We start from the raw sequence: 17,224 nt of genomic DNA, 5'->3' as shown, positions 1-17,224 counted from the left end.
CTGCTTCAGTGACTCCATCTAGCCACCTCATCCTCTGCCGTCCCCTTCTTCTTTTGCCATCTATTGTTCCCAGCATCAGGCTCTTCTCCAGGGAGTCCTTCCTTCTCATTAGGTGACCAAAGTATTTGAGTTTCATCTTCAGGATCTGGCCTTCTAAAGAGCAGTCAGGGTTGATCTCCTCTAGGACTGACCGGTTTGATCGCCTTGTGGCCCAAGGGACTCATAGGAGTCTCCTCCAGCACCACAATGCAAAGCCCTCAATCCTTTGGCGCTCAGCCTTCCTTATGGTCCAGCTTTCACAGCCATACATTGCAACTGGGAAAACCATAGCCTTGACTATACGCACTTTTGTTGGCAGGGTGATGTCTCTGCTTTTTAATATGCTGTTTAGATTTGCCATAGCTTTCCTCCCCAGGAGCAAGTGTCTCTTAATTTCTTGGCTGCAGTCCCCATCTGTGGTGATCTTGGAGACCAGGAAAATAAAATCTGTCACTACCTCCATTTCTTCCCCATCTATTTGCCAGGAAGTGAGAGGACTGGATGCCATGATCTTAGTTTTCTTAATGTTGAGTTTTAAGCCAACTTTTGCACTCTCCTCCTTCACCCACATCAAGAGGCTCTTTAGTTCCTCTTCACTTTCTGCCATTAGAGTGGTATCATCTGCATATCTGAGGTTGTTGATATTTCTCCCAGCAATCTTAATTCCAACCGGAGATTCATCTAGCCCCGCCTTTCTCATGATGTGCTCTGCATATAAGTTAAATAGGCAGGGCGACAATATACAGCCTTGCCAAACTCCTTTCTCAATTTTGAACCAATCAGTGGTTCCATGTCCAGTTCTCACTGTTGTTCTTGACCCACATATAGGTTTCTCAAGAGACAAATAAGATGGTCTGGTACTCCCATCTCTTTAAGAACTTGCCACAATTTGTTGTGATCCACACAATCAAAGGCTTTAGCATAGTCAATGAAGCAGAAGTAGATGTTTTTCTGGAACTCCCTAGCTTTCTCCATGATCCAACGTACGTTGGCAATTTGATCTCTAGTTCCTCTCCCTCTTTGAAATCCTACCTGTACTTCTGGTAGTTCTCGGTCCACATACTGCTGGAGCCTAGCTCGTAGGATTTTGAGCATAACTTTGCTAGCATATGAAATGAATGCAATGGTGCAGTAGTTTGAACATTCTTTGGCATTGTCCTTCTTTGGGATCGGAATGTAAACTGACCTTTTCCAATCCTGTGGCCACTGCTGAATTTTCCAAATTTGCTGGCATATTGAGTGTAGCACTTTTACTGCATCGTCTTTTAAGATTTTGAATAGCTCAGCTGGAATACTGTCACCTCCACTAGCTTTGTTGTTGCTCACACTTCCTAAGGCCCATTTGACTTCACATTCCAGGATGTCTGGCTCGAGGTCATTGACCACCCCATCGTGGTTATCAGGGACGTTTTTTCTTGTATAGTTCTTCTGGGTAATCTTGCCACCTCTTCTTAATAATTTCTGCCTCTGTTAGGTCCCTGCCATTTTGGTCCTTTATCATGCCCATCTTTGCATGAAACGTTCCTTTCATATCTCCAATTTTCTTGAAGAGATCTCTGGTCCTCCCTATTCTATTGTTTTCTTCTATTTCTTTGCACTGTTCATTTAAGAAGGCATTCTTATCTCTTCTAGCTATTCTCTGGAATTCTGCATTCAATTGGGTGTATCTTTCTCTTTCTCCGTTGCCTTTTGCTTCCCTTCTTTCCGCAGCTATTTGTAAAGATTCCTCAGACAGCCATTTTGCTTTCTTGCATTTCTTTTTCTTTGGGATGGTTTTAGTTGCTACTTCTTGTACAATGTTGCGAACCTCCATCCATAGTTCTTCAGGCACTTTGTCTATCAGATCTAATTCCTTAAATCTATTTGTCACCTCTACTGTATATTCATCAGGGATATGATTTAGGTCATACCTGAGTGGCCTGGTGCTTTTCCCTACTTTCTTCAGTTTAAGCCTAAATTTTGCAACAAGAAGCTCATGATCTGAGCCACAGTCAGCTCCTGGTCTAGTTTTTACTGACTTTATAGAGCTTCTCCATCTTTGGCTGCAGAACACATAGTCAATCTGATTTCTGTGTTGACCGTCTGGTGATGTCCATGTGTAGAGTCGTCTCTTGGGTTGTTGGAAAAAAGTGTTTGCTATGACCATCGTATTCTCTTGACAAAATTCTACCAGCCTGTGCCCTGCTTCATTTTGTAGTCCAAGGCCAAATTTGCCTGTTATTCCAGTTATCTTTTGGCTTCCTACTTTAGCATTCCAATCCCCCATGATGATAAGGACATCATTTTTTGGTGTTAATTCTAGAAGGTGTTGTAGGCCTTCATAGAACTGGTCAACTTCAGCCTCTTCAGCACCAGTGGTTGAGGCATAGACTTGGACTACTGTGATGTTGAATGGTTTTCCTTGGATTCGAACTGAGATCATTCTGTCATTTTGGTGGTTGTATCCCAGTACTGCTTTTCCTACTCTTTTATTGACTATGAAGGCTACTCAATTTCTTCTGAGGGATTCTTGCCCACAGTAGTATGTATACCTGATGATCATCTGAATTAAATTCACCCATTCCTGTCCATTTTAGTTCACTGATTCCTAAGCTGTCGATGTTCAGTCTTGTCATCTCTTGTTCGACCACATCCAGCTTGCCCTGATTCATGGATCTTACATTCCAGGTTCCTATGGAGTATAGATCTTGACAGCATCGGACTCTCCTTTCACCACCAGATACATCTGCACCTGAGTGTTCTTTCGGCTTTGACCCAGTTGCTTCATTCTTTCTGGCGCTACTAGTACTAGTCCTCCGCTCTTCCCCAGTAGTATATTGGACACCTTCCGACCTGAGGGGCTCATCTTCCGGCGTCATATCTTTTTGCCTTTTGGTACTGTCCATGGGATTTTCATGGCAAAGATACTGGAGTGGGTTGCCATTTCCTTCTCCAGTGGATCACGTTTTGTCAGAGCTCTCTGCTATGACCAGTCCGTCTTAGGTGGCCCTGCACGGCATAGCTCATAGCTTCATTGAGCTATGCAAGTCCCTTCGCCATGACAAGGCAGTGATCCATGAAGAAGGAATATGCAGTAGTAAATGTAATATTTAGTATTTCATAGTATGAATGAATATTGAAACAAAATCCTTTCTTGAACAAGATGTTAATGACTCATCTCTACCAACTTTCTGTCTAAACACCATTCTGAAAATAGAATTTTCCTCCCATTTGATTACACTGAATCTTTATTAGGTAAAGAATTTGTCAAGCACCTCACAACAAACACCTGCCAAGAAACAAACTTGGTGTGGATTTAGAAACCTTTCTGACCAGCTAAATTTAAATTTTATTCATGTTTACACACTGCCCTTGGCTTGCAGGGGAGCTGTGTATGACTTGCATTTGTGCTTATCACTCCTACTAGAAGTTAATTACAGCTATCACAAGGATTGTTGTATGCATAAGACATATTTCCATGTTGCTAAAAATACTTTCATTTTCTGTGATGACAGATGGCGGGGTATAGTAGGAAGAAGCTGTCATCTTTCAGGAAATGATTCAGGGCCCATAAATGTAGTTCAAGGAGAGAAACTGATACTTACCGCTTCTTGAAGCTGTGAAAACCAAGTTCTCTTTTGGTGTGATGTGGTTTATTAGAGTAACTTTGGGTGTTTGCTCTCCCATCTCCCATTAAATGGGAAGCTTACATTTTATAGCAACAGTAGGCATCAAAGTTGCTCTTAAATATTTTGCTGGCCTACCTCTTCTACTCCCTCATTCCTGCTGCTCTATTATTTTGACTTTGTTCTTGCAGAGTCAGTTGAAGTGATAAACATGCATGTACACTTCATGCTGAGACTTCACATCCAAGCAGCACCCCAGGCACCTTCACTGGGGTTCCAAATAATTTCCAAACACCATCTCATTTTCATCATGCAGGCATTTTCTGTGCATGTCTTGCTAGCACTGTTGCCTCTAGCAGCACTTAGGAACCTGGTGATAGAGCCAGCCTTGGTGTGGAAAATGGCGATACCACTTTGCTTCATGAGCAAAGTCCTTTGAATCTTCTCATAAGTGACCAAATTTAAATGCTTCATAGCCCTTAAAATAAAAAATAGTAGTGAGAAAAGACAAAGCCAATCTGAAAAGGAATGAAGCTGGAACGAGGGAAGTTTCAACAAAGGTAATCCAAGTGGTTTCATTTCAAGGTAGGATAATAAAACTGCTAAATATAATTTATTTAATGTTTTGGTATATTACTCATTTCACTGTTACATTCTGTCTGCATCTATCTGTTCTATTCTGTGCTCCCCTGTAAGTGGGCTGTATTCACTCTTGGGCCTAAGAGTGAATTTTTGGATCAAGGGGTTGTGATAGCTGTGCAGTTCACTGTGAGTGCTCACTGCGCCCTCCCACAATAAAAGGTAAGCAAGGTCCTTTTTCATGTTACAGAGGACAATGATACGTTTACCAAGTCTTGACCAACAGCTGCTTTGTAGTTACTTTCTATCAGCTTTTTGATATTGCTAAATAAGGTCTTCTGCATGATTTGGGGTTAAGGACAAAACCACTTCCTTAACTTATTCATAAATGCTTGACTGGAATATTGCTTAAGATTGTTGTTCTTTGTCTAGCAGCAATAATTTCAAATGTATAACATGTGAGAGACACTCTTATGAAGTGACAGCACTGGGTCTGGTGAATTTCAGCTTAGTGTATATCTTACTGTATTGAAAGCATGAGAAAATGTTTATTTGAACAGTATTACACACTAGCAACCTAGCAAAAGGTTTTTATTAACTAATACTAGATTTTATCCAAAGGCATCTGGATTCTCAGAGCTTCCCTCAAATTTGGGCAAACACTCTGGAGCAACTTTGGGAGAGGCTACAGGGGGAAAAAGAGAATATTATGTGGTATTTTATGGTTTTAAGTGTGCTTTGTGTATTCAGCAGTAAAAAAAAGTAATAACCACTTTTGCAACAAACAAACTTACCTCCTAAAAAGCAGTGCTTTCAGATAAAATAGTACACCATTGAAAACTTATCTGCTAATATGGGAAACATTATCCAGTCCCTGGCAGTTAACTTTGTGAAACAGGTGTGCACTCTTTGCGAAGCAGTCTCTACATTTGATTGAGGCTCATGTGGCTTATCACTATTCTATAGGCAGAATCCTAGCTATTTTTGTTAAGAAGATCCACCACTGCAGACAGTGGGACTTGCTTTTGAGTAAACACAGGCAGATTATGCTTGTCTCTGTGTCTGCTCTGAAAGCAGTGCAGTCTATGCTTTCCTGCATCTGCTAGGCCAGGAAAATACTCAAGACTCTCCCTCCCCCAACGGACAGAAGTGCTCTTAATGTAATCATTACAGAAAATCAATTAGTGTACATCTCCAGGAGCCTTGTTGAACAAGAATCAGTGTGTTCAATCCTAATTATCTGGAGAGAGGAAGAACTGGTTTTAGGCTGCAACTATACATGCTTAGCTGGGCATAAGACTCTTTGAATTCAGTGGTGGATTTTTATTTTTTTTTAGTAGAAGCATATAGAATGGTGGCTGATGAGAGTTGTTGGTCTTTTTTGTATAAGCATGCATTCAATTGTTCCCTTAGTTATATTTTTGTAGTTTCTGGATCGTTGTGATTTTATGGCTATTGTTCTTTTTGTATTCATTTAGTTGTTTGTTTTATTATTTTAGATTGTATGTGTCCCTGAATCTTGTCCTGAAGGGCAGTTTAGTCATAATGAAAAAATAAAATAAAAAGTTTTGCTATTTAGATAATAACCACTGGTTTGGGAGATTAATTTGCATATTAAAATCCTTATATTTCAGATAAAATAGTAAACAATTAAAGAACAAATGTACATGTGGACCCATAAAACAATCCAGTGACTGTGCTACAGAAAAAGATCTTGTTGTACATAGGACAGTTTTTGCAAATGTTGCATACATCTGGAACAAATAGGTGAATTGATTCTCAGGTTCATTCCAAGTTGAAAAAGAAAAGAATTTGTGACTACTTAGTTTTTTCTGCTAAGATAGTAGTGGATTATGTCTTTTAAGTTTCATTGTTGTTACAGCTTAATGGACAGTTGAAAGAATGGATGAATAGTTATGCAATTGTCCTGGGCAAGGTGCTAGTTTAAAATGTACTTACAGTGGTTGCTGACTTTTTATTCATTACAGTTTTAATATACTTAGCAGAGCAAGGCAAGTGAAATCTTGTTTTGAAAACACCCTAAAGACAAAACAGATACATGAAATCCCTTTGATCTATCAGAAAGAGGGTTGAGCATGCACTCTACTCTTTAACAAAGAAGTCCTGACAATACCAAAATGGGAGGGTCTGCAATTCATAATGTGTCTGCCATGTACATATGAGCATGTGCAAAATCAGCTTTTGTTGATTTCTTCTCCCTTTCTCCCCCCAGTGGAGCAACAAGAAGGAACAAACTGACTGTGAAAGAGATCAAGTCTCTTTGCTTGAATTAATGTTATCATTAACATTTTGTTGCTATCCACAGGGAGCTGCTTTCCTTCAGCTTCTTTCCGTCTTTGTTTCAGTGGATCCAGTAGGCCCTTCTCAGTGACAGTACACTCATTGGTAATGGGTCCAGATTCACACAAAGAAAGAAAATCAGGTCAGGCACTGGCTGTTACATGACTTTGTGTGGGTGGCTTAAGGGAAGCAATGTGCCAATGGTATAGCTGGGCATCACATCCCTTTGAGCTGGCAGGATAGTAGCAAGCTTGGGATAGAATAGCATGGTGCATGGCATGGTTCAGCTCCTGACCACTTGTTGAGAGGTATGCTTCCCTTAATTTTCTTCAGCACACACGGCAGCTTCTTACACTGTTGGGGGTATGACAAAAGCATTTTTTATCCTTTTTAAAAAGTCCTTTTTAAAAGATAGCATCTTCATGGAAAACCAGGGAGACAGATTATTGTGCCTGATGCTCCTGAGGTACTCCTGAGTCTCTGGGCTTATCCAAAGATATAGTAATATGCCTAGTTCAGCCCCATTCTAGAAATGCCTCCCAATTATTTTATACTGCTTTTCTCCCTCTAAGCTGGGTCCCTCAGATACCTCCCAAGCTGAACTGTGTGATGCTTGTGTGAAGGGATCTTATGAAAAGAGTTGTGGTAAAGAGCTTTATGGGGAACAAATTACTCTAGAAAGCAAACTTTGTAAACTTAAATAGCTCAAGTACCCGCCACAAGTGTTTCTGGATTGCATAATAGTTCCCCTGCTATTGGAAGGGCCCTTAAAAGGGTGGGGGGCAGTTTGGGATCCAGAGCCTAGAAGGAATGGCCTATCAACGGTGTGAATATTTAACAAAAGTATGGTGGTGTTAATATCAGTATCTATTTGTTGCACTAATATTTTAACCACAACCGCATATTAAAGAAAGAAATTAAAGTCTCAAATTACTGTATGAGTTAACTTTTGAAATTAAATATAGGATTTTTCCTGAGGTGGATCCTTTCAGAAACATTGTTATAGAGAGATGGAGGAAGGACAATTTGAAGACTCAGATGAAAGTGGCAGGATAACAGACTCTTTCAAGGTTGCTATGTAGATTACACACAGGTAAGAGAAAGTATTTTGCTAACAAATGAGGTGTTGAAATACCATGGGAAGTATAGGAGGAGACAGCCAAAGAAAGAGGGACGTCACAGGCTGCTACAGCACAATATACTGCTAGGCAAACTACAGGAACCAAGATCACTCACAAAGAGTTTTTATCAACTCCTGCCTGAAGACTTGGTGGCACTTTTCAGCAAGCCATGATCAAATCAATCTCCTGAGTTTGAACAACAACCCATTGTGGATATAATAACCACTAAAAGAAGTCATAGGTTGTAGGGATTCTTATTCATTAAAAGTAAGCCACACCCACTTGACATGCTAGGTTGGATTAGACGAGACCCTTGTGAGTAGCTGCCTGCAATAGCTTCTCATGATATGGGAACCAAGTCAGTCCAGCCATCTAAAAATTTCTAGCCATTGTACTTTTAGATGCTTAATTAGACATATCTGCAGATTGGATCTGCCCCCCGCACCCATACTTGTTTGCTAGATGTGGATAATGGAGATGCCCTTTGCCTAGGTATGGTGGGATTTGTTAATTTTAATTTAGTGTTAATCTAATTGAACTGACAATGGTAGAAACATTTATCTTTCTACTATTTTGGGACCCTTCCATGCCCATATTATAGCATAATCCTTTGAATTCTTATATAATGAAGCTAACTCCCTATATGTCCTTTAAGGATTATATCTTTAGCATTAATTTGATATCCACCAAGTGGCTGTGGCTAAATTGAGCCAGCTTCATTACCCTTGTGCCAATGCAATATTAGTAAGATGCACTAAATTACTTGTGCCTTCTATGACTTGCTGTTCCTTTTGTTTTAGAAAGCAGTCTTCCTGAAGGGTTTAATTTTTAAGTGATATACTTAAAGAACTTAAACTGTTTTGTCTTATTTATTATTTATTTTTCGATTTATATCCTGCCTTTTTCCTACAAAGGGCTCAAGGCAGCTTACATCTCCTCCTCCATCTTATCCCCACAACAAGTACTCTGTGAGGTAGGTTGGGCTGAGAGTCTGTGACTGGCCCAAAGTCACCCAGTTGGCTCCATGGCTGAGCAGGCACTAGAACCCAGATCATCTGAGTCCCAGTCCCATGCTCTTAACCGCCACACCACACTGGCTCCCACACCACACTTATCAAAAGCTCATTAGTACCTGATTTTAATATTTAATTTGGCTTCATTTGCACATAAATCATAACAATATTTCCCTTTTTGTACTCTAGCTGCATCCTACCCCACCCATTGGGATGTTTGTTTTGCATTCAGGGAATAACCTTTGGCCCAGTACAACTAAGTCTCTACGTTGGTTTCCAGTCAATGGAAGGTTGATCCTGTTCAGTCTCCTTGTATCACTGGAGCAGCTATAAAGAATGGACTTTGGCTACTTTCATCCTCCAGATTTAAGGCACTTAGTGAGTTCTGAGTCTGAGCTGTTATGTGAACAAGCTGAACTTCCTTTGCTGACCATAAAAAAATCCATGTCTGGCTGTGGTCACTCAGAAGGTTTGTGCTGGCCAGCTGTGCTCTGCCATCAACAAACCCTGGCAGCATGGTATCACTGTATAATCATTGCAGATATTGCACACAGCTTTCTGTATATGTGTGTACCAACCTTGCAGGAAAGCTCTCTGATCTTGTGTTCACATACTTGGAAGTGAGGGTACAAATAGATATTATAAAGCATTCTGCACCTATGGTTGAAACAATTTTTCATGCCATGAATCCCTGCAGTGTTTCAGTCACATATTACTCTCATAAACAGATGTTTACAATTAGGTGCTGCTCTCAGTAGGGAAACTTATCTTTCTGTCATGTGTGCATGCATGCGTGTGAGACTGAAAGAAAAAGAGGTGTTTTTCTAAAATCTCTTCTGTAGACAGTTTTTTAAAGATAATTGTTGAGGTGTATACCTTGTTGTTAAAATTTGGATTGGGCAGAAATTCCTTCCCTGAGGTTAGTTTCCCAAGGAAATATGCCTTTATTAGAGAATTTCTTTTGTCAGGCTGAAGAGCTTATTCTGATAATCTTTATTCCTTCCCAGCATAAAATTGGGAGGTGGGAAGCTATTTGTGACAGAACTAGCAAGGGTCTGTCTTGCAAATCTCTTGTGCTAGTAAGGGTAACCAATTTGCATTTGGATAATCAATATGCTGCTGTTACCTAGAGATGAACTCCAGACTTGAGCATCCTGGGTTGCCAGAAGTGATGGTTCTGGGAATTAAAATAACTCTTGTTAAAAGAAAGGGGCAGAATACAGATTTTTGTTTGCACCTTTCAACGGCACGTAGTCAACCACATCTTCCTCGAGTGAAGATTTTTCTATTCAGAAGACTAACAAAACGCATTCTTGGCTGAAAAGAGACTGTAGGTCGAGTTGTCCCCTTGCCGTGTCTGGTGACATCTGTATGAGACAGGCGTTCCATAGGTGAAGTTGCTCCCTGTTCTTGCGGATCGCCCTTCCAGAGAACCGGCCATGCCGACTTCCGTTGGGAAGCAGCCGCGGTCGCCCCCTCAGTGCAAGCGTGGAGAGAAAGGGACGGCATCCCCAGGGATAGGTCGTCCTCTCACATTTTGCACAAGCGGACCACGAGAAGCCCGCGGTTGGATTCGCGTTTCCTTCCCCGGTTTGGCGCCTGCGTGTGTGCAGCGGATGTGTGAGGCAAGGGGTCGCCGCTGGACGGCTCCGCTCTCCCGTCGGCCGCCCTCTCCTAAATAAAACCTCGGGCGGAAAAAGGACGGGACCGCCGCCTCGAGCCTGAGGCCGCGGCGGCTCAACAAAGGGGCCAGGTGGCGCCCCTCCCCCATTGTGGCGTGGGCGTCGTTGCCAGGCGCCGCTCGCGCCCCGCCCCCCGCCGCCCCGCCCGGCCCTGCCGGCGGCGGAGTTTCCTTGGGGCAGTAGTGGCAGCTGCTGGGCGCCTCGTAGCCGCGTCGCGCGCCCTCTCGCTCACTCTCTCTCCCTTCCCTCTCGCCGCGCGCTCTCGGGGGGGAGGGCGGACCCAGCCGGTTCCGAGAGTCTGCGGAGCGAGCGAACCAGACACGTGCGCGCCGGGCATAGTCGGCTCAACCGCCCGAGAGCAGCGGCGGCGGCGGCAGTAGCAGCAGTAGCAGCAGCAGTAGCAGCAGGATGGAAGGGGACCGGCTGGAACCCGCCGTGAGTGTGGTCTTGAGGGGGGAGCGCCGGGATGCAGCGGCTTACCTGAGAAGGGGAGCTTGCAAGAGTGGGGCTTTGGCTTCTCGTTCTGGATGTAACGCGAACGAGATGATCCCGCTGATCATCTCCTGTCGCGGTTGGAAGGGAGGCAGTCGAAATACCTCCTTTCCTTCCCTTTCGCCGCCCCTCTCCACTCACCCACTTCCCCACTCAAATGTCTCAGTTGCAAGAGCAGTATTTTTCTCCAGTCTCTTCCGCCTCTCTCAGCGTTTTCTTGTAGACTTGATTTCTGCCTATGGTCTAGCCAGATTCCCTCCCCGCCCCTCTACATGAAGGCTGATTCCTCTTTCTCTCTCTGTTTGCTTTAACACATACACGCAAGACTCGGAGACTTGGGTGTGTTGTACCATGCGCCAGAGGTTTGTGCAAACTCATTCTGCTGCAGCGGCTTACCATTTGGTGGACTCTATCCCTGGGAGGAGCTGTCATTGCTCCAGTCTGAGCAGGGTTCCCTTCGAATCCATAAAGAATCTGTGCTGCTAGGGTGAGATGGGATCAGGACAATGACATTTTGTTTGTGTCTGAGACTGACAGTCTGTGAGAACTAATCAGGCAATCATGGATGCTCTTTACACATGTTGGGATGTGATCAGTCTCCCAGTTGGTCACTGCATACCTGCACTGAAGTAGATATGTGTGTAGAAGTCTCACCTGTGGCAATTCATAAGGGAGAGTGAGTAGCTGACTGAGGGAAAAATATGACAGTGAAAATCTGACTGATTTTTCAGAGTTAAGAACTGTTGCCTGCACCTCATGTTCATTTGGGATAATATTTATTTAATATGTTTATATCCAGCCTTTTAGGGCAAAATCTCCCCTGAGTCAATAAAATACATATGACACAACAAAGCATAAAACTAGACCTGTAAATTAATTGAAACATTATTATTTATTTTATTGCATACTGCCCCATTAGCTTGCAGGCTGTCTGGGTGGTTTGCAATTTTAAAAATCATATATACAATTTATAAAATACTCATTTTAAATAAACAATGCAACAAAGCACCAACCACAGGACAACAGCTGTAGCAGCCATAATAATTTAATCCACTGGCGCAACTGCACGTAATAATATTTAAATGGATGCAGCAGATGATAAAGCACTATGTAAAACTAGCACAAAAAACCTTAGCTATTAAAATAACTGGAAAATGAAAAGGTTTTTCACCTGGCACTGAAAAGATGGCAAGGATGGCACCAGGCATACCTTGGTGAGCATATTTTAGAGACTGGGTGTCACTACTGAAAAGTCCCTTCCCCTGGTTGCCACCCCCTTTCTTGTTTAGGGGGCGGTTCCCTGAGTAGCACCTTGGCAGATGACCTTAAGGGTTGGGTAGAAATATATGGGACGTATGGGCATTCCTTCAGATAACTTCATGCCAGGCTGTTTAGGGCTTTAAATGTGAGAACAAGCACTTTGAAATGGGCCTGGACTTAAACTGGTAGCCAGTGTAACTCATCGCAACAAGATACCCTGGGTAACTGCCATTTAATCAAATTGGAGGCAGAATAAAAATGTTGTCAAGCTATACATGAAGGATCATAAACATTTTCCGGCAAAGGAAGCATTTCCCAGCACATGATGCCCCCACTGAACAGGTGCTGTCCTTTATCCGCCCCCCCTCCCAATCTGGAGAGCAGAATCTCTGGGCCATTTTTGGGGTTGTGCAGACAGGTGGTCTTTCAGGTAATTTGGTTCTGAACTGTTTTGGTCTTTAAATGGCCAAACAAGTGTTTTAAGTTTAACCTAGAAATTGAATATACAGCCAATGCAACTGGTAGAGAATTGGTGTTATATGATCGGAACACTTGAGCCACACAAGCATCATGGTAGCTGCATTTTGTATAAGCTAGTTTCCAAACTCTCTTTAAAGACAACCCCATATACATAGCATTGCAGTAATTTAGTCTGGTTGTAACTAAAGCTAGGTCTGTTTGGTTCAGAAGGGGTTATAGATGGTAAGCTGCATTTTTGACCATCAGAACCACTATGCCTCTGCAGATAGCTCCAGATCTAAGAAAACCTCCACACTGCTTGCATGGCTCTTTGAGTAATGTAATCCTGTCAAACCAAATGTCAACCCTCTGTCTGAATCAGACGTTTTCATGACCAGCTGTTTTAATTTTCTATCCCCTCTTCCATAGAAGAACTGCCTCCAAACACTTATCTACAATTTCTTTTGCCTGCCTGGAATTTTAAGATAGGGAAGAGTGGTAGAACTTGTGCCATCTATATTGAGGGTACCTTGGCCAAAATCTGTGAATGACTTTCCTTAGCAGTCTCCCGTAGATGTTAAAAAGCATAGAAAACAAGATATATCGGCTGCTTATGACAGGATTGAACAGGTCTCCCAGTATCACCTCCTGGAAGTGTCCCTCCAGAAAAGATTGAAGCTGCTATTGTGCCATGCCCATAAGTCCCACTTTGGAGAAGTGACCCAGAAAGATCCTGTGGTCATATAACAAAAGCTACTGAAGGGTCCAGGAAAACCAAGAGGATTGTACTCCTTGTCTTTCCTCTGCTGTAGATCCTCTACTGAGGCAACTAAGGTGGTTTCCATCCCAAAACCACATCAAACCAAACAGAACCATTTTAGGGAAGCAGTATCATCAAGTACTGATTATAGTTGCGACATATTTACTCACAATATTTTGTTTGCAAATGGTAAACTATATTGCACAATAATTTTTAAATGGGCAGAATGAACCACCCTGCCCTTTAAGAAGCTGTTAATGGTCTCTGCAGTCCAGTTAACCTTGGCTTGCCTGATTTTACATGCTTAGAAGGGCAAGATTCAGTATGTGAATGGCAGATCTCAACTCTTCAGACAGCCTGTCCATGTCATTAGGCTGCACAAATGATAGGAAATATTTGACAGTAACATACCAACAGTGTGGATTGAGTACATCAAAGAAGTTGGTGGAAACACCCATTTAAGATGAAGAAAGTAACCCTTGACTAACTTTTCCCTATTGAATGCTGTTGAGTAAATAACCCTGAGTTGATGGCATACTATCAGCATGTACCTACATCAAGGGTGATCATTGTTGAACTATGACTGCTGTTCAGGATGCTTCTAAATTCCTTGGCAGACAAGCAATGGTACAGAAGAAATGAGTTTGTACAGCTCTATCCTAACCCTTTCAGCTATCATCTTTCTAGCCAGTGTGTTAAGGACTAATGTTCAGTGCTAACTCTCTTCCTTTTGTCTTTGGATGAGTGAAAGGTGAAGCTTTTGTTTCTAGAAGATGAATACAAGATTGATCATCTCTTTGGTAGCCCATTTCACAAAGCACTATTCCAAAAAGCAAAGAGCTGAGCATTGCAGAGTCTGTCTCCTAATTTATTCAACCAGGCTATAACTTATTCTGACTGAACGGTAACTGGGACAAGCATCTCTCTTTTCTAACAATGTGCTTTCTTGTTCTTCAGATTTCTTTTGGAAGAGAGCAAAGCAAACTGCTGCATGCACACTAGAGTGTTCCTATTGAAGGGGCAAACAGTTAATTTCACGTGTATTAGTTATCAAAATATAAATTCTCTGAGCACTACAAGGAAATAAAATTAGTGCTGTCTTGGAGTTACATGTAATAATGAAATATTTTAAGAATATATATTAAAACAGTAATATAACATGATGTTTGTTCCCATGTTTCTGTGCATTCTTCTTATGGTATTTGCTGCCATACCATGGCATCTTGGTGAAAGTGCACCCTACAGGATAAAGCTTAAATAGAGCTTTATTTTAAATAATCCTTTTGATAGGAAATTTCTTTTATACTTTCTGTGGTATTATTATTTGCTACTGAGTATCATAGTGGAGAAGAGAGATCTTGCAATATTAAACATGAATCCAGAGGTACAACTTGTGGCTCGAAGCTGAAGCAGAATTGACCAGAAGGGAGGAGGACTTCAGTTAATTAAAGTTCGTGAATACTTGCTTACAGGCTTGTCAGCAGAAGGTTGAGCACTGTCCTAATGGAAGATAATTTAATTCTAACATTCTCTAAATAGACAGATGCAAGAACACCATGCTTATTGTTGTGTTAATTCAATGCAGATGGTAAATACGTCTATAATCATAGATCATACTTGGAAGCAGGATTCACTGGTGTTAATGGGCTTATTCTTGAATATGTAAGCATAGGATAGCAGCCCTTATTTTATTACTTCTTAATAATCTGAAAAACATTTAATAGTTTTATAAGCAATTTTCCAAAGGACGTGTTTGCACGTGAGTTCTGGACTTATTTTCCTTCACCAGCATTCAGGAAAGTGTGAAAAGGCTGATGCAATGGCTTGTTTAGTAGTGTAACTCAATTTTATAGAGCAAGCGATTGAACAGAGAGTAAAATTTCCAAAGCTCAAAAGGAACCACCCAACCTTTTAATAGGATTCATTCATATTTGACTAGCAGGGAAAATCTATATAGATCAACTTAGAAATAACTTCCACTGAGGTCAGTGGGTTAGGGTTTCCACATTTTTCTCCTTATTTATGCTGGTTTAGTAGTGCTTCCTACTTTGCCCATACCATTAATTTAAAGAAAGATAAATATCTCTGGCCTTCTACAGAGTGTATTTTAACTACAGTCTCTTCTGGTGCACTTAGATTTAAGGACTTCCTTCCAGCGCACATAACCTTCCATACAAGCTGGAACACTGTCCTTCTACCTTTCTTGACAACAGTCTGATAAAACAGTCTGATCACCCTTTCCAATGTTTTAAAGAGTATATTGGAGTTCTCATATTATCAGTAAAACTTATAATAACACTTCATTCTTTACTGTATCACTTTTTGCAATGCTAAATCAGAACATCAAAACTATTGGCTATCTTTTGTTGTTATATGCAAGTATTTTCCCAAATGAGCCTTATGTTGTTGTTCTAGAAACTGAAGCTTAAACTGAAAAAGTTACATGAATGTCTTTCCATTTTTTTAGGTGATCTGATAGACATGACATGCCTTTTTTAATATGTATGAGAGTAGTCATCTTGCTTTTTTATTTTTTCACTCCTGTCTTTTTTCCTTACAGGTTACCATTAAGAACATTGAACGAGAGCTCATCTGCCCAGCATGCAAGGAGTTATTTACCCATCCACTTATTCTTCCTTGCCAGCACAGTATCTGCCACAAATGTGTAAAAGAAATTATGTACTTCACGCTTGAAGATTCATTCAATGATGCTGCCTCAGAGACTTCCAGTCAAAGTAGCCCTCGTAACCGAATGCATTCCCCTAGCTTGGATAGACTTGACAGGGTTAATAGATCAGGTATGTTTGATTAGCACAGAATTTGAGTTGCAAAATGTTTTCTGAAGTAGTTAGTCTAGTTTAAAAATGTAACAAAATGTCTTGTTCTATAGACTTACTTTTATGATTGACAAAATGTTCATAGAATGTTAGCTTTCCAATGAAGTAGATTTTACTTGTATACTGAATGCTTTTCTGGTAAGTTTGATTGCTTGCTTGCTTTAAGTAAATAGGCTTAGTTTGCACTGTTGTATTTCACTGTGGGTTATTTAACCCCTTCTTGGGGGAATGTCATGACTTCTAGACCTGGCTGTTGACCTACCCAACCTACAAACCTATTTGTAGGTTTTTAGAGCTCCTTGGATTCCATGTTTGCCTGTATTGTCCAAAATACATAGAGCTGAAAATATGTCCCATTTGTTTTTGTAATACATTCCAAGAAAATGTTGTTAATCTCAGTTATGGTATCTGGTTTCCCCAAATCGGTTATGGTTTCTACTGTGTATGTGGCGTAAGAATTTTTCATCGAACTGCTACTGAATTCTTCTTAGAGCTTTGAGAGGCTATATGTCTATCCAATCTAAGTACTGCTTGCTCTGATTAGTAGTGGCTTTGCAGGATCTTTCATGTCAATAGCAACCTAATCCTTTTAACTGAAGATACTAAGAGTTGAACATGGGACCATCTGTATACATGTTCTGCCACATGTTACGGTCCCTCTTTTGCAACAGGATTCTTCCTTAGCTTACTCTTGATGGACTGAAATTAAATTTTAGTAGCATTGTACTGGGGTAGACACCATAACTGAATAATATAGTCAAACTTCATGTTTTTAATATAATTTCCATGACTATTTGCATTTATGAAACTGTTGCTTAATAAATGCATGCATGCTGTCTTTGAATACGAAGTTACCAGTCACCTATGCATGGGAAGCAAGTCTGCAGTTCTGTTGTTTTATGGAAATCATATTTTCATTACCAAATAATCAATGCTTGAATCTAACAATTACATTGTGTAATTTAAAATAAATTATGTATTAAAATAGGAAGGACATTATATTGAGTATGCCATAGTAAATGAGTACAAAATCCTTTTCAGTTTTTATAAACAATTCTCTATCCATTGTTTACAGC

General features: G+C 41.0%; 1 protein-coding gene across 1 annotated transcript in view; it reads left to right on the top strand.

Annotated features, from left to right (window-relative positions):
- The first annotated feature begins 10,720 nt into the window (after positions 1-10,720).
- TRIM36 (tripartite motif containing 36) overlaps positions 10,721-17,224 on the top strand; it is a 44,062-nt gene continuing 37,558 nt past the window's right edge. The window contains exons 1-2 of the mRNA XM_044446726.1: positions 10,721-10,775; positions 15,872-16,109. Coding sequence (XP_044302661.1) covers positions 10,749-10,775; positions 15,872-16,109 — 265 coding nt within the window. The 5' untranslated portion in view covers positions 10,721-10,748. The remainder of the gene's footprint in view (positions 10,776-15,871; positions 16,110-17,224) is intronic.

This window comes from Varanus komodoensis, unplaced genomic scaffold (genome assembly GCF_004798865.1).
Source record: "Varanus komodoensis strain SLA01 unplaced genomic scaffold, ASM479886v1 scaffold5, whole genome shotgun sequence".
Taxonomy (NCBI): domain Eukaryota; kingdom Metazoa; phylum Chordata; class Lepidosauria; order Squamata; family Varanidae; genus Varanus; species Varanus komodoensis.
The sequence above is the reverse complement of the archived record's forward strand: the minus strand, read 5'-3'. Positions and strand labels throughout refer to the sequence as shown.